General features: G+C 48.5%; 1 protein-coding gene across 4 annotated transcripts in view; it reads left to right on the top strand.

The window, feature by feature from the left end:
• helz (helicase with zinc finger) overlaps window positions 1–18,283 on the top strand; it is a 42,765-nt gene that overhangs the window by 19,584 nt on the left and 4,898 nt on the right. For 2 of the 4 annotated variants that reach the window (XM_062532230.1, XM_062532231.1), the window contains exons 18-27: window positions 166–311; window positions 4,395–4,542; window positions 7,132–7,315; window positions 7,739–7,967; window positions 10,102–10,312; window positions 13,148–13,199; window positions 14,511–14,728; window positions 15,228–15,435; window positions 16,859–16,941; window positions 17,366–18,047. In XM_062532230.1, the coding sequence (XP_062388214.1) occupies window positions 166–311; window positions 4,395–4,542; window positions 7,132–7,315; window positions 7,739–7,967; window positions 10,102–10,312; window positions 13,148–13,199; window positions 14,511–14,728; window positions 15,228–15,435; window positions 16,859–16,941; window positions 17,366–18,047 (2,161 nt within the window). The remainder of the gene's footprint in view (window positions 1–165; window positions 312–4,394; window positions 4,543–7,131; window positions 7,316–7,738; window positions 7,968–10,101; window positions 10,313–13,147; window positions 13,200–14,510; window positions 14,729–15,227; window positions 15,436–16,858; window positions 16,942–17,365; window positions 18,048–18,283) is intronic. The other 2 variants (XM_062532232.1, XM_062532233.1) reach the window with 1 other exon arrangement.

Consider the following 18,283-nt stretch of genomic DNA (forward strand, 5'->3'; position numbering starts at 1 on the left):
GTGTAGTATTTCTATTTACGCCTTTTAGTATCTGGAAACGCCTATTACTCATGGAAATGAAGCATGCCTGCCATTGAAACTGACGTGTATGTCCTGTGTGTGTGTGTGTTTGTGTGTGTGTGTGTGTGTGTGTGTGTGTGTGTGTGTGTCCACGTCCACGTACAGCTCAGCCCGTTTGTGTACAGTGAGTTTGCGCGGGAGCGCAACCTGCACGTGTCCCTGCTGGACCGTCTGTACGAGCACTACCCGCCCGATGACCCGTGCCGCATCCTGCTGTGTGAGAACTACCGCTCCCACGAGGCCATCATCAAGTAGGTGTCACCACCACCTCACCCCACACTAGCGCCCCGCCCTAAGTGCGTCGGTGACCTGTCGTCACACAGGCGCGTACCAAGGGGACAGGCGAACGTTCGGAGAGTGTAGACAGTATGGCGGCCGCCATGGTAAACAGGAGACCAGTGCTAGCTAGCCATTCCATTGAATCCTATGGGGCGTAAGCGCCACTTTTGACATCAAATAACGTTACAGCTGAAGCGTTTTATTGTACAAACCTTTTCTATTTTCGGAGTAAATACAACATTGTGAGATTAGCGTTATAACCTTGTAACTGTCTTATCGGCTGAGTAATACACGTTTTCCGAAATCAATGCTAAAAGTGACGTAGTTTAGGTAATGCGCATGCGTCCAGAGAGAGTAAAGCGTCGCCATAAATCGGACTACGTGCCTACGTCACATGTACGTCCCCCTGAGCCTGCGCAGGAGACGGTAGACGAAAAAAAAACCCTGTTGAAATCTGCTTCCTTGGTCTCTCCTGACGTCTACGTGATGGCTCTGTCCATATCTTTTACTGTCTGTGGTGCATACCAACACCTAGTGTTGCACGATATACCGATACTAGAAAGGTATCACGATGCCTTAACGCAAAAAACGATACGATTTCCGACGTTTTTAGTATCGATACTTTATTAAAAATAACTTTCCGTGTCTGTGCAAGAAGCTGCTCCAACTATCAGTCATGCTCCTTGAACGCAGAGGCTAGTGGGCGTGGCTAACTTTCCATTCTCACACGCAGCCACAGTGTGTGCACGCAGCAGGCTGTGAGTGAGAGGGAGAGAGATGGCTACAGGTTCAGGAGCGCCTGCCGACCGTCCTCGGCTTGCTGATCAAATAGACGGGCGAACTGAAGTCTGGAGCTATTTCGCATGTGTCGACAGTGAAGGCAAGCCCACAGACACAAGAGATGTAAACAAAAGCATGCCGGCAACGTCCAACTTCGCACAGCACCTTGCGGACAGACATCCCTACCTTTACAACAAATTCAAAGACCGAGAGGTCAGCGAATGTGATTGAAAACACCATGATCAGCCCCAATCGTATCCACAAACTAGCCTAAGTGAAACGAGTGTGGTGTATCCTGTAGGCTAGTTGGAAAACTATTTTTTCAACAATTTTGACGAGGCATAGCGACCGTAAGCATAGAAACCTCCGGAGGTAATGTTTTCTTTGGGGTTTGCTGTTTGTCTGTCTGTTTGCAAGATGACTCAATGTTCACGCTGATAATTGTAACTTTAGCATAACTTGCAAACGATCTATTTAACATTTAATCAGTTCTGGTAATATTTATCATGGCATGTAGTCTGCCTTTTTTATTATTTCTTAGATATGAGCTAGGCTACAAACTCTCTAGAGCCCATAGCCAGAATCTATAGAGTCCAAACATTAATTTCAGCAGGCTAGACCTCATGTAGGCGTCATCAGATGGCCCACTGAGTAGTAGGCTAACTTGCTTATAATTTGAACACTTTTAATTTGAACACTTTAAACACTATAATTTGTAACAAATAATAAAAAAAACTATGGACTAAAAAATAATGAACGTGCGGTGACTTTATGATGAGCCCAGAATTTACCTGCACACTAGTGTATTAAATTAAACTCACATTTCTCTACACCTGGTGGAGGTTTGCGTCCTACTGAGCATATTGTCTGGATATAACAATTATAAATTATGGTCTCTGAAAGTCAGACAATCAAACTCATGAAATATTAAAGTAGGCTAACTTGTCCACTCCCTTTACAGGAAATGTTAAAGAAAAGTGGCTAGCAAATATGTTAACAAACAAGAGACTATGCTCATACTATACTGGGGAATAATAATTATTAATTTTATTGGTGTAATTTGCACAAAAAAAAACCGGACAGGAACAAGCTGGTTAAAGTGAAACCGAACCAGACCATTATTGATCTTTTTTTCAGATATTTTAGAATTTCACCGTGGTATCGGTTCAGTATCGACTATCGAGGTATTCATGGCAGGTATCGAATCGAAGTCATAATTTTGGTATCGTGACAACACTACCAACACCGTTTACGGCCTCATCACTCTACGCCTGCATTTCCCGCGGGATCAATAAAGTTTTGATCTATCTACCTACCTATCCATCAATCAATATTCATCCATTCTCTCAAAGCCACTCTCCCTTTCTCTAGACACACACGCACACACACTCAAACTCAATCGCTCACGTCTGGGTTTTCTCCAAGGTATGTGCACACTTTCTGAGTGTCGGTGGCACTACAGTCGTAAACAGAAACGTAGGCTTTCACACATGTAGTCACACTCAGTCACGCCTCACAAGTACCGTATTTTCCGCACTATAAGGCGCACTGGATTATAAGGCGCACTGTCAATGAATGGTCTATTTTCAAACTTTTTTCATATATAAAGCGCACCGGACTATAAGGCGCATTAAGTGAAACAAAACCGATAAGTCAGTCAGTCAAACTCTATCAAACACTTTCACAATAACATTTTGATAGAGCGCCGTGTATCACACAAAATCAATTCGAGGTCCTGAATTATTCCATATATAAGGCGCTCTGGATTATAAGGCGCACTGTCTTTTTTTTAGAAAATGAAAGGCTTTTAAGTGCGCCTTATAGTCCGGAAAATACGGTACATCACGTCACGGACACTGTGGCTGTCTGATGCACATGAACAGCCCCCCTCTCCCCATGGAGTAGAGCTGTCTAATTACCTGACGGTTATCCTAGTGGAGGGGGGGAGACACCCACACCCACCCCCCCGCTTTTCCACAGCATCTGTTGCGGAGATGTAGCTGACCATAAATTCTGCATACATTGTCCAGCTATTTCCCCGGCCACCACCACCTTATGTGCCAGTTTGTGATGCTTTAAAGGTTACAGACCTTTCCAGAGTGAATTGCGCAACACCTGCATTCTGCCTTGAGGCTTGAAGTCTGAAGCCAGGCAGTAATGGGCAATCTCAGGCAACAGGTGATGGCAAGGCGAAGGGGAAGAATCGGAGGCCAGCTGAACCAGTGCCACTGACGCCACACTTTTAGCAGCTCTTCAGCGCGCTGGCACAGTACTAGCCTGGTGAACTCACATGAACCTGTTCAGAAGGGTTCAGACTAGGGCTGTCAATCGATTAAATTGTTTAATGTAATTAATTACATACTCTGTGATTAATTAATCTAAATTAATCGCATATAAAATGTAATCGCAACATCGCAATGTCAACACTATTTCTTTGCAGTAATGTGGTACTGGAGTTGACGAACTCCGGTGATATGCAAATTCTGTGCTGCAGACATTGCAGAGGACGTTGTTTTAATCAACACTTTCTTTTGAACACTGTCAGGCCGTTTTTTTATAGTAAATGTTCCAATCAATGATCCAGGCAGCACATTCTCGTCTCCCCATTTTACGCTCTAATGGTTACTGACTAGAATGGCTTCGGGTCAAAGGTCATCGATTAATCTGCGTTAATTTTTTTAATCAGTTATTTTATCTCAAATTAATTAATCTAAATTAATCCGTTATTTTGACAGCCCTAGTTCAGACCAAAGATTCCCGATGAGACGAGACGAGCCGCGACGTTCAAAAACCTTGCGACTGCGACTCAACGTGTTGAATGCTCTGCGACGGCTTGCGACGGCTTGCGACGACTTGCAACTACGTGCAGCTTCTAATTCACGCCGCTGCAACTCGGTCTCGTCGCGTCGGCAATCTTTGGCGTGAATTGGGCTTTAGATTGGTGCAGGAAACTCTTCCCAGAACATTTCAGAACACAGCTTTTAAAGGTTTTAAATCCAGTTCTTTACTCAATAAAAACCCCCCCAAAAAAACATGTCCATCTGTTTAGTCCATCCACACTCACACACTGTTGCCAATAGGCAGTCAACAAGGCAAATATTGTCCGATACTGTTGTCATGCCAGTATATCAGTGCATCCCTAGTTTGGATATTTGACCCTATGAGATGATATGCTATAATGTATGATTTCTTTAAGTTAAACTTCATAAGTGGTCAGCTGAATAGCTGCGCATGAAGAGGTTGAAGTTGACGTGTTACCGTGTGTGTCTCCGTAGCTACACGTCGGACCTGTTCTACGAGGGCAAGCTGATGGCCAGCGGCAAGCAGCCGCCTCACAAGGACTTCTACCCCCTGACCTTCTTCACGGCCAGAGGCGAGGACGTGCAGGAGAAGAACAGCACGGCCTACTACAACAACGCCGAGGTGAGCTGGGTCCTGACCAGCGGATCAGGATTTGACTGATTAGCTTCGCCGATTAGCAAGGCACTTCCTCGTCGCCATTTTCCAGAAATACATCATGTCCGGTGCCGTTTTCCTCATGCTGATTGGTGGCTGTTCCACTCTCAGCTCATGCACGAGCTTAGTGTGGGCACGAGCTCTCCTTCTGCACCTTACGTCAATCAGTAACCTGGCACTTAATTGGCTAAGTAAAACGGCACCGGAAACAAGTCCCTTGAAACGCCATGTTGAAGCCTGAAAAAATCGTTCAATTTTGGCAATTTTCACTAGCCTAGCATTCCCATCGAAATGAATGGGGGCGGGACTTGTTCACTTTCTCCAGTTCTTATAATACCTCCATGGTCCTGACCGACCCGCTGACCGCTCCCCCGCTCCCCCCTCGCTCGCTCGCTCGCTCTGCCTCTCGCCTCGTAAATGATGTAACGCCGCAGGTCCGCGGTCTCTCCTCCCGACACCTGCGCGGATCACTTCTCACACCTGTGCGCCCGCTTTCCACAATGCTGCCGTCGGTCCCGCGTCGCGGAGCGAGGTGCAAAACTGTGTGTTTGCACCCTTTGCTGCTTTGTGATTGTTTTTTTGCGAGGGGGCTCTGGGTTCACCTCGCGACAGCAAATGGAGGTCACTGAGGACAAGTTATTTTGCTGATGCTTCGCTCATCTGCGCATCAGAAGCCAGCGTAGCGCCTTTTAACCTCACTACGCACATGATCCAAACACCACTCAGCCTCCAATATAGTGTCCTTTGGTAGTCACAACCTAGACCTACCACCATCAACACACTTAGAAGATCACAATCTTTCTAAGGTGACTAACCCAAACAGTAATGTGTACTTTAAGCACAAATCCATCAAATTGTAAGTGTGTAAGTGCCAAATGGATGAGTGGAGCCAGGTCTAGAAAACAACCCTGAACTTGGCCATCAAGGGTGAGTCAGAGTTCCCCAAACTCCACTCCAGCTGGAGAAGCCCTTATATGTGAAAAGTGAAAGACCAGGGGGGTTGGCGGTGCAGCTCCGTTCGTTATTGCTGTTAATGGGTGCCGTCAAGCTCAGATGTTGAAGAGGGGCATTTCAGAGAGCAGGTGTGGAGCATGGATGATACGCCGGCACGTGCACTGAAAAAAACTACAGAGAGGAGAGAGGAAGAGGAGGAGGGCGATGATGGTCATGTTTGTGACCACAGGAGCTACAAGAGCTACAAGAGCCGCACTTCAGACTTTGAGAGGCTCGGTCTGCGATGCTTGAGAAATGAGTCACGCGGAGAAGACTGGCTCGGTAGCCGGTGGAGCGCGGGGAGGGGGGGGGGGTGGGGAGTGGGAAGATAGAGGGGGCCAGCGTCCAGTCACATGACACACACACACACACACACACACACACACACACACACACACACACACACTCATGAATGCACACACACTTGACTTGGAGTGGGTCTGAACGAGATGCGGCGCTATGAGTCACAAGCATTTGCCTAGATGGACACACACACACACACACACACTAGGGTTGGAAGGGGCTCCGGGTGAAATGGTTTGAAATTACTGTTATCTGGCCTGGGCCACATGTAGGGCCTGGTGCTGGGCTCTCAGTGGGAGCGTGTGCATTCATCAGTCCCTATTGTTTGAGGAAGTAACCCACCTGACTGGGCGGTCTTGAGAAGATGTGTGTGTCAGCCACTCCGCTGGGATTAAGCGGCACTCTCTGTGTGTTTTTGAGGTGTTCACAACATATACGGATATGCCAGTGTTTCCCACACATAGACAAATTTGTGGCGGTGCGCCACAGATTCAGCACCGGCCGCCACATATTGCGTCTCGTTATTCTTTTATTTATTTATTCTTATTTTGAAACGCTATTGTATCACTCGCGCGTCTGTCTCTCATACACACAAACACGCACAGCCCCTATACACCCTTCGTGCACACCGCGGCTGTCTGTCTCCATGAAAACCAACAAGATCATCCCTGGAAGCGTGGTCGGTGGTCGCACTGATGCACCTGACGCTGCTCGGGTAGAAGCATAAAGTTCTCCCGCAACTTTTGTAGTCTATGCGTGCAACTTAATTACCAAACAGTAGAAGTAAACTCATTCTCCTTGGCCCGCTCTCGTGCGCGCTCAATGGACAGCCGCCCTCCACATGCACATTTAATCCAAATAAAACATTCACAATCGTGGACGCATTGACGCATAGAAGACGACTAGCTAAATTACTGTTATATTCGGTTAGCATCATTAGTAGGCAATGCTACAGACATTTGATTAAAACTCTTGCATTCGAGTTGACTGACCACCAATGTTTTTCAATCCTTCTAATCTGTGGGAAACACTGTATGCCCACACACACTTACACAAGCGTACAGTATAAACACAAATGCTGTGTCTGACACTGATCAACAGGCATCATTACAGTACCATCATGAACAGGATGCAGTAACTTCAGCATAACTCGCAATTCTCTATGTAAAGGTGTGTGCGTGGCCACCTGACCTATTTGTGAGTTGTGGATTCTCGAGTTGTGTGTGTGCGTGTGTTTCTGACCGCGTGGCTCCGCCGCAGGTGTTTGAGATCGTGGAGCGCGTGGAGGAGATGCGGCGGAAGTGGCCGGTGGCCTGGGGCAAGCTGGACGAGGGCAGCATCGGCGTGGTGTCGCCCTACGCCGACCAGGTGTTCCGCATCCGCGCCGAGCTGCGCAAGAAGAGGATGCACGACGTCAGCGTGGAGAGGGTGCTGAACGTGCAGGGTGAGACACACACACACACACACACACACATGCACATTCCATTAGACAGAAGAACACTACATATGCTTATGCTACATATGCTCAACATGCATGAGATCACTCCGATATGAACATACACACACACATATATGTATTCTGAATGTGGACTTTATTGACTCTTACATTAATGTACTGTATGTAGATCATATAACAATGAAGACATAGTCACACACACTCACACACACACACACACACACGTGTACAGTTATTTCAACAATTCTCCAACAAGGCAGTAACGGCGCTTTTTAGTCCTCTTAAGATGCCGTAGTTCATAGCCAGTCTGAGTAGGAACATTTGGGTGTGCCGTTGTCTGGACTCCCTGCCTGACCTTTGACCTTTGACCCTTGCCCCTTGCCCCTTGCCCCTGCCCCTCCCCGGCCGCAGGCAAGCAGTTCCGAGTGCTGTTCCTGAGCACGGTGCGCACGCGCCACACCTGCAAGCACAAGCAGACGGCCATCAAGCGCAAGGAGCAGCTGGTGGAGGACTCCACCGAGGACCTGGACTACGGCTTCCTGTCCAACTACAAGCTGCTCAACACGGCCATCACCCGAGCCCAGTCCCTGGTGGCCGTGGTGGGAGACCCCATTGCTCTCTGCTCGGTGGGGCGCTGCAGGTACGACTACCCAACACACACACACACACATACACACACACACACACACACTCGAACACACACCACGGAACGCGTGCCTTTGCTGAACCAGAATGTTCTACACTTTGAAGTAGTGTAATTAGTGTGGACTTAGTGTCTAGCTAAATATGAAATGTTTGATTTCTCCTCACAAAATGGAGAGGTAGATTAATTGCGCTTGAACGTGTTGCATAAATGTTCCGAATTTACAAAGCTCTATGCGCTGTGCTCTGGAAAAAAAAAGTCTTGATTCAACCAGCTCAAAGTGAGGATCTACCAGAAAAGGGTTGTACTGATTGGAATTGAGCCCACTCAGAAGAGAAATCCAAAACCAAAGCGCCAAATTGCTCGTATTCCCTCCGGTCTATTTTCTCATTTATTTCTGTAATGGTGGTCATCACCTGGGCCGGGGTGAGTGTGTCTTTTCCTCGTCTCGGTGTGGTGAACGTGCGCTGTTGCCTCACGCTGAGGGTATCGAGCGGCGGCTCCTAGCGCAGCTGTGCGGCTGGCATTTCCACATCACACACATACACACACATGCGCGCGCGCGCGGTGGCGGGCGGAGGAAGAGGAGTGTGTGTCTGCGGGCTGTTTGGAGCGTGTGTGTGATTGCACTGGATGGGAAATGTCACGCCGCATCTGCCCGCTAAAGATGATGAAGCAAACTACTACCAGAACATGCTCATGAGCAAGCGCGCACACACACACACACACACACACACACACAGCTGAGTTCGACTGCCATAAACAGGTGGAGTGCGGGGGAGCGGTTTTGCTGGGCACTTGTGGCCGGTCTTGTTTGTGCTGATGCCAGTGCTGCTCCCACTCCGGGTGCTGGCGCTGTCGCTAGTGGGAAGGTGAGAGACCCTCTGCGATCCACCGCAACAAGCAACAGGCTCCCGTCACGCTCTCTCTCTCTATCTCTCTCACTCTCTCTCTCTATCTCTCTCTCTCTCTCTCTCCATCTCTCTCACTCACGCTCTCTCTCCCTCTACTTCTTACTCTCTTTCTCTCTCTTTCTCTCTCATTTGCTCCCTCTCTCTTCATCTCTCTCTCTCTCTCTCTCTCTCTCTCACTCACGCTCTCTCCCTCTTCTTCTTACTCTCTTTCTCTCTCTTTCTCTGTCATTCGCTCCCTTCCTCTTCATCCCTCTCTCTCTCTCTCGCACGCACGCGCGCTCGTTCGCTCGCTCTCCTTTTCACAGCTGCAGCTCTTTGCCGTCTCCATGGAGACTACCTCATGTGCAGCCAATCGCTGAGGCCCAGACCGCAGGAAATGTCAATCGCAAGAGCCCTGGCAATTAAGTCAATCTGCGTGTTTGGAGGAGGAGCGCTCCATGTTTTTATCATTCTTTTATCCTTTTCTTTTTTTCAGAGTTTTTTTTCCTCTCCCCCCTCCCCCCTCCATCCGATTACTTAGTCATTTATTCATTAACTTCACTTTTTGAGTGGGCGCAAAGACCTGACCTCTCTGTTCTGGCAAGACGAGGAGCTTTCGCGGTTTCTCTTTTGCCAGCGTTATTTTAATCGTGCTCTGTGTGTACTCTGTGGTTGCACAGGCCGGTGTGTTTTGAGAGGGAGATAGAGCGAGAAAAGAGAGAGAGCGGTAGAGACAGAGAGAGAGAGAGTGAGTGAGTGGTGGTGGGAGGGAGGCTTGTCTCTCTTAACCCCTCAAGCACCACTGTCGGTCAGTTGCTAAGCAGCCTCCCTTGGATGATCTGTACAGACGTCACTCTGGCAGCAGGGCTCTACCTCCTCCAGGGTTAACGTTGCTAAATCGCCTCTGTTTGGTCTAATTCAATGTATACCTATCAACCATTTCCATAGGGATGTGTAGGGAACTGGCCAAGCACTCAGCTTTAACAGTTATGCATACATCACTGCATAAGAGTTGTGTCTTGTGTGTTTTCATTTGCTCAAGTGTGTGTGTGTGTGTGTGTGTGTGTGTGTGTGTGTGTGTGTGTGTGTGTGTGTGTGTGTGTGTGTGTGTGTGTGTGTGTGTGTGTGTGTGTGTGTGTGTGTGTGTGTGTGTGTGTGTGTGTGTGTGTGTGTGTGTGTGTGTGTGTGTGTGTGTGTGTGTGTGTGTGTGTGGTCCGTTCGTGTTCCAACCTTTGCAGAAAGTTCTGGGAGACGTTCATCTCCATCTGCCACGACAACAGCAGCCTGCACGGCATCACCTTCGAGCAGATCAAGGCCCAGCTGGAGGCGCTGGAGCTGAAGAAGACGTACGTGCTCAACCCGCTGGCCCCCGAGTTCATCCCGCGCGCCCTGCGGCCCCAGCCCCCGCCGCAGCAGGCCTCCAGCAAGCACCAGCACTCGCCGCCCAAGGTGAGGCTCGGACGGACGGACGCCTCTCGCATGAGTCAGCGAGCGTCCAGATCTCTTGAAAGAGTTCAAGCAGAATGAAAGGAAATGGGCCTGTGTCTGCAAGAAATAGGCCGTCACCATGGCAGCGAATGTGTTATTCTAGTGCAGGAGAGACCCTTGAAAGAAAGATGTGTGTTTATCAGTATGTGCATTGGCAATAGGCCAAGACATTGTTGAAGTCCTAATTTCAGGGCAATGCTGCAAACCTGAGGTGAAGTTTCACTCTCTACCCAGCACTGCCACCCTAGCATGCCCAAAGTAGAGTTCTCATGGGAGAGGTCACTTCAGTAAACAGGACCACATTTTGTCCAGCCCTCTCTTGTGAGTACCAGCTATCAGTATAGCTGCATACCCATGTTAATGTCCACGGCTGATTGGCTCAGTGGAGGTGCAGGCATCTCAAGCCCCCTTCCCCCCAAAAACAGCAGCACGACTCCAGTGAACACACCCAAGCTGAAACAGTCACCATTATCACCACCACCACCACCACCTGGAGCCATGTATAGAGAGAGAGAGAGAGTTTGGCTCAAGTTATGGGCGTCATGTTGGATACCAATGTCACATGACTCCAACATAACCCTGTGGGGCAAATATGCTACTGTGAAATAAAACGCTTATTTATCATCATTAACAGGCATATAAATGTGATCACCAACGTTAGTTCATTTGTAAAAGGCCCTGTAAAAGGACAGAAATATAGGTCTTCAGCATGGCACCCATTAGATTCCCTAGTTGCCCAAGCTCTCTCTACAGGGGGTGCCTCTCATTCGTGTTTTATACACCCTCCCTTCCTTCCTCGGTCCTCATCCTCACTGATCTAGATAAAGAATGATGGGGCGGCAACAATGGGATAGGCTATCCAGTGTTAGCTATAGATCAGTGGGAACGAGCTTGGAGGACCGAGCGTCGAGGATCGATGTTGAGAGGCACACATACGGCTCTGCACCACCCCAGCCCAACCTAAACTGGGTGGAGGCTCAGGGCCTCAGATGCTCTGGAACATTCTGTGTCAAATATGATGGGGCATTATGTGTAAATAATTTGGGGCAGCCGTGGTGTACTGGTTAGCGCACCGGGCTTGTAACCGGAGGGTTGCCGGTTCGATCCCCGACCAGTCCACCATGGCTGAAGTGCCCTTGAGCAAGGCACCTAACCCCTCACTGCTCCCCGAGCGCCGCTGGTTGGGCAGGCAGCTCACTGCTCTGGGTTGTGTGATTCACCTCACTGTGTGTTCACTAAGGATGTAACGATGCATCGTGACACGAATAAAAATCGATACAAATGCGTGACGATTCGCACCGGTTGATAGAAAAAATGAATCGCGATGAGTCACGTGACTTATGTCACTAGGTACGGGGCACAGAACGAGGGAAGACGATGGTAGGCAACAACTTTGAACTAGAGTGTGTGTGTCAGGGTTCGTATCATATGGGTGCTTGAAATCCTTGAAAATGCTTAAATTTTAATGTGGTGTTTTCAAGGTTTGAAAAAGACATCATTTATGAAGTTGTTTTGTTTCTGCCACGCGTTCGCGTCCAGTTTGACATGTCTGGATTTTCCGATAATGACAGCAATCTTGTGATGCTGATATTGACTTTTAATTTCTGCGCGTGTAAACTAGTCTAAGCTACTGTGCTTGAACGAAGTTAGCTGTGACAGACTAACCTACTGGTTTTCATCGTTTTAACCACAAAGCCTGTCGACCTTAGGTCTACTCAATTTAGTTAACACCTTGTCATTTCGCGTTTGTCCCGCCGTTCACCTCCGTGCGCCCCATGTACATCAGAACATATGTCGGGATAGCCATCTCACTATGAGAAAACGTATGACGATAGTGCTAAGAGATTAACACGTTTGCATGCTTGGTAAACATCAGTCTTGCACATAATATTGAGCTGATTTCTTTAGTGGAAATGGCTTACTGTAGCATTGTGCTGATAGATGGAAAAAGTTGCCTATTTAAAGGCACAGTCTGAATTTTAATCCTAGCTCTCCATTTAGTGTGTGCATGTGTGCACTTGAACAACTATAATGATGTAGCATATAACAGTTATCTGCCCTGCAAAGCAAAAAGGCAGTAACTATGCAGAGTGCAAACTGAAAAAAAAAAAAAAAAATTTAAGTTATGTTGTTGCTTAGCCTTATGGTTGTAGTTAATGTAGCAGTTATTGGAGTTTTTTTTTTTTTTTTACTTTACATTAGCTTATTTTTGGTACTTATCAATCTTCATAACAACTTTAATGTCATGAAAATTATAATAACTAATTTTCGACCAAAAATGCATTTACTGCCTTTCTGCTTTGTAGGGCTTAGGGCCTGCCATTTATTTTAAGAGAGGTGTAGGACGTAATACTTTGGAAGGAGAGGGAGTGGTGCAATTTGATTTTCTTTGGAGCAACCTCTTCAAACAGCATCAATATCAAAAAAAAAATCGTGATAAAATCGTATCGTGAACAAAAAATCGTGATCCATATCGAGTCGTGAGTTGAGTGTATCGTTACATCCCTAGTGTTCACTGTGTGCTGTGTGTTCACTAATTCGGTTAAATTGGGTTAAATGCAGAGAACTGAATTTCCCTCACGGGATCAAAAAAGTATATATTCTATTCTATTCTAAATGCAATCAGTCCCTCCATCCTAACCTACCCACTCCCTCTATAACACGGCCTGTTGGGGTGCCACCGTGTTGTGACAGAAGTGGGGTGCCTGTCTGCCACCCCTCTGTCTGCTGCTGCCCCTGTGACCTCATGACCTCTGTGTCTCTGACCCATTTCCTGTCTGCTCTTCTCCTCCGCAGGCCAAGGGGACGATGGCCAACCACGCAGAGCACTTCCCACCAGAGGGATTCGGTAAGGAACTGACCATGGATAACGCATCTCTCTTTGTCTTTCTCGCTCTCTCTTTCTTTATCATTTAACATCAACTGACACTTCTAAAGGGACTATTTAGGCTGGACAGTGTAAATTGTTTATGACCTCTTCCAAGGAATAAACGAAGTTTGTTTGTTTGTTGGTTCGTTTGTTTGTTTGTCTGTCTGTAAGAAACAATTACATTTGGGAGAGATCCGCATCACTGTCTGGATGCAGGAGGCGGTTGCGTGTTAGCTTGGCAGAGGTTTGCGCTCTCTTGAGTGCTTTTCTAGTTTCAAAGATGTCATTTTGTGTTTGATATTTTAACAAAAGAAGATTTTGCCGGTTTAGTCAGGTATTTACATTTCTTTGTGGAGTCCCCCATTACTGGTGTGACAGAAAGCATCTAATCTTGTGGTCTACAGTAACTCTAGCCCGAGCAGGACAGTAGTACGCTGGGTGGGAGTGGCACAGGGTCCCTTCAGTGGCACTGGGCAGCGTCTCCTCAGTGATGGCGCGTCCACGCGTGATGGTCAATAGAGGGGCGCCTCAGCCCCCTCCTGGATGCGGTTTTTGGGGTGTGATGATATGATATGATATTATTAGAACGCTCCCAAACCTGTGCTGTCACCAGGAATCGAGGTCATCCATTAGCATTGCAGCTATGGAGAGATCACTGAGGCAGAAGGAAGGAGAGGAGAGAGAGAAAGAGAGATGAAGAGAGAGAGGGAGGGAGGGAGAAAGGGAGAGTGATAAAGAGAGTGTGAAGCGGTGGTTAAGTACAGGCCTTCTGAGCTTTTGAGAGTTGGAGAGGTTGAACGTAACCAGTACAGCACATGATGAAACTACTACTCGTCCAAATGACTCTCATTAGTGTGTGTGTGTGTGTGTGTGTGTGTGTGTGTGTGTGTGTGTGTGTGTGTGTGTGTGTGTGTGTGACTGGTTTAAGTGCCCCCTAAAGCATCTGGTGGAGTGTTTGTGGAGGACTTGGAAGGAGAGCTGGCTGGGAAGAGGAGCTGCTCCTCTGGTTGTTTATGTTGGTCTCAGGGCCTCTCTTGGCCTCCTACTGGCTAACATGCTGTGAACTAACACTTTCAGTTCTCTGCCCTGACCTGTTTTTTCGCTCAATATCTCTCTGTATTTCTCTCTGGATCCCTCTCTCCATCCCTCATTTGATTTTTTTCCTCTTTCTCTCTCTCTTTCTTTGTCTGCCACCTTTCCTCTCTTTCATTTCCTCTCCCTTCTTCCTCCCTCCCTTCCTCCCTCCCTCCCTCCCTCCCTCTGTCTCCCTCTCTCCCTCGCCCTCTATAGTTCAGTCCAGTGCTGCCGTTCTCATGGGGAACCCCATCCAGGCGTTCACCCCCCCAGTGGCCGGCGGAGGAGCGGCGGGCTCGGCAGGGAAGTCGCCCAGCCCGGTCCAGAGAGTGGACCCCCACACGGGGGCCTCCATTCTCTACGTGCCTGCAGTGTACGGGGCCAACATGGTCATGCCCATGCCTTTACCCGTAAGTACAGCCAGCCACGGAGAGGTCAGTAGATTCAATTAATCACTTTATTTGTGCTAGTAGGGATACAGCAGTGGGATACTTTAAACACAAAAACACATAGACACATAGATGTCAGGTTAACGTAGTAAACTATAATACTATCAGGAAGTCTTAGTCACTAGATCTTCATGTAGCTTTCTCAATTTTTCTTATCTACACTGTAAGGCCAGCAGAGGTGGAAAACTCCAGCTTCAGAAAGTAAAAGTCGAATCATGTTTTGGTTCTACCTGTGCACTTAACACAGGTGATCTCATCAATTAGCTGCAATGAACTAGAACCAGCTGATTTAAATGCATGGTTGGCACAGATATGTCAGATATGGACTTTTACTTTCTGAAGCTGGACTTTTCCACCTCTGAAGGCTAGGTAGTAGTGTCTGTGGAGCAAGCCTCCAGACAGATCAGCTTTTCCCAGAATTCTTTTTTTTTCGTTGTACAGCCTGTCTGGATTTGTAAGCCTCCTCTTCTTCCCCGTCTCCCAGCTCCCCTGGCCAGGCTACCAGAGCCGCTTCCCCATGGATCCCCGGCTGATCAACCACCAGGCGGCCATGGCCGCCTACAACCTGAACCTGCGCCAGCCCACCAGCCGGGGCTCCCCGGGCCTCTACGGACTCAGCCACCCCTCGCCCCTCGGCCTCACCGCCCAGTCTAGCACCGACAAGGAGCTGCTGCAGGACGCCGGAACTGCAGGTACGCTTTAGGATTCAGGACTTTATTTGGGATCCCCATTAGCCCCATTGGTCAAACCAGCTATTCTTCCTGGGGTCCTCACACCTGAGCTCTGGTCGTTTCTATACATTCTCAATACTAATGCTCAAAATTAAGTATGCAGCAGCAACACTTAGATTAGTACAGATTACCCGTATTTTCCGGACTATAAGTCACACTTTTTTTCATAGTTTGGCTGGCCCTGCGACTTATAGTCAGGTGCGACTTATATATGAAATTTAACATGTTTTTGAATAATTCCAAAATTTAAGAGGAGTAAACATTACTGTCTACAGCTGTCTACAGCTACAGATGGGTGGCCATTCACGCCTTCTCATCATTAATATTAAAATGTTGGCCTGTGTCTAGTTACAGCCTCTGTCTGTTCTTGGTCTTGGATTTTGTGAATACATTTCTGAATAAATGCGACTTATAGTCAGGTGCGACTTATATATGGCATTTTATTCTTCATGAGGCAGTTTTTGACTGGTGCGACTTATACTCCGGAAAATACGGTAGTCCATTTTGTCCTGAAGAACTGTATGTGAACTGTATGTGGTGCGACCTTTTGACCTTTGGTTATAGACCCTTTTACAGTTTGAAAACTGTCATGACGTAGGTGTGGATGCGCACGTATTGTGTTAGTTAGTTTGTCAAGCTATGCAAAGGGATTAACCACTAAAGATCCTGAAAGCTACCTGGACAAATTAACTTTGGCGAACAGCAGCTGACTTCTAGATCCATGTGGTATTACAGTGTTCGATAAAACTTCCGCTGTTAAAGTAGCGTCTCTGACTGCCAAACATGTAACAACAACCGGACATTTTGATGCTAGATACACTTCTAAATCAGCATTTACAATGTTGTTTCCTCTGCCTTATCTGAATGAATGGGGTTGCACATAACTTTTGTAAAAAAATGCACATGCATACTTAGACGTAGGCAGTAAAAGGGTCTATTGGGTGTTTGAAATATATGGCAAAGCACTACAAAGACAGACTGGGAAGGCGCATGCTTTCAAAGAGTAAACCCCATCACTCCTATCAGTCAAGACAGGCGCACTGGTACACACAATACCAGTTCTCACTGTAGCTCTTGCTGTCACTGGGCTCTTGTCAGTTCCTATGGTGACAGTTTCCGTGGGAACATTATTTTAAAAGAATAAATAAATAAATAAATAACCCTATTCATTAGTATCTAGTCTAACCTCGGTCGCATGTAGCATGTAGCGTTGACACTTAGACTAACACCATCCCCTATCGTAACACCTTTCACATCACATATAAATATAGCAACACACCCTGCGGTATTATTGGCCTCTGTGAGACGTGAGCGCTGATCCCGGCTAGATTCCGGTTGTTGTTTAAAAGTGATTAACTGTTGTTCATGTGTATCAACGTTCCAGGTAAAATGGACATGAATGGGAAGGTGGAGCACGGACGCCTCCTGACCCCAGAGAGGAAAGCTCCGGAACAAAAGGACAAACAGGTGCGCACTCCCCACATCCCTCCATTATTCTACACCTCTCCACCACATCCCTCCATTATTCTACACCTCTCCACCACATCCCTCCATTATACTACACCTCTCCACCACATCCCTCCATTATACTACACCTCTCCCCACATCCCTCCATTATACTACACCTCTCCACCACATCCCTCCATTATACTACAGCTCTCTCCACATCCCTCCATTATAATACAGCTCTCCCCACATCCCTCCATTATACTGCAGCTCTCCACCACATCCCTCCATTATTCTCCACCTCTCCACCATATCCCTCCATTATACTGCAGCACTCCCCACATCCCTCCATTATACTGCAGCTCTCCCCACATCCCTCCATCCCTCCATCCCTGTGCTTGTATGTGACCAGTGCTCTGTGGCTAACCATCGTATCCTCTTGCAGGGCGAGTCTGACCAGGGGCCCAACAGGAGCCCTGAAGCCATGGGCCCCCTGGGCTTCCCCGGCGGTCGCCTCCTCCGCAAGGAGCCCCCCTCCGGCCCGGCCGCCGGCCCCCAGAGGCCCATGGGCTTCCCCCACCTGGCCTCCCAGCACCACCTGCCCCCGCAGCACCACCACCACCCCCACCACCACCCGGCCTTCCCCCCTCCTCACGCGGCCGCAGCCGCCGGCGCCAGCCAGCAGTTCCAGCAGCAGCAGCAGCAGCAGCAGCAGCAGCAGCCTCCACCCCAGCAGCAGCAGCCGGGCTACGGGCTCCCGCGCCACCAGGGCCAGATGAGGATGCCTCCCCACCACCAGGGGGCGCCCTTCCCCCCGCCCAACGCCGGCGCGCCGCCCAACGCCGCCTCCTTCTACCTGCCGCGGGCGCTACAGTCGCCGGGCCTGGAGGGCGACGCGTCGGAGCAGTCGGCCGTGCCCGAGGAGCTCAAGGGGGCGTTGAGGGCCATGCAGCCGTCGGGGGCGTCCGCCGGGGCCCAGCCGCAGGCCCAGCAGCTGGCCGCCGTCCAGCACGCGCACGCACACGCCCAGCACACACACCAGCAGCACGCACACACACACCATCAGAACATGCACGTCAACAGCTACGGGGACGACGGCCTGGACTCCGGAATGGTTGAGGGAATGGGTAAGAGTCGTCCGCTTTTCCCAACACTTCTCCACTTCGTCTGTTCATGGCCTGACTGATCAGAATATCCACATTTTCAACACGTTATGTATAATATTATGATCTAATCAAAGATATGTGCGGCAGTACAGAGGGGATTTTAATCAGGACGCTCAGCCAATGTAATCTGTGTCCCAAACATTTGCTTTTACGCATTAGCATTTCTCGTTAGCCTGTTTGGGGCGGCGGTGTGATTG

Source organism: Sardina pilchardus, chromosome 3 (genome assembly GCF_963854185.1).
Source record: "Sardina pilchardus chromosome 3, fSarPil1.1, whole genome shotgun sequence".
Classification (NCBI taxonomy): Eukaryota; Metazoa; Chordata; class Actinopteri; order Clupeiformes; family Clupeidae; genus Sardina; species Sardina pilchardus.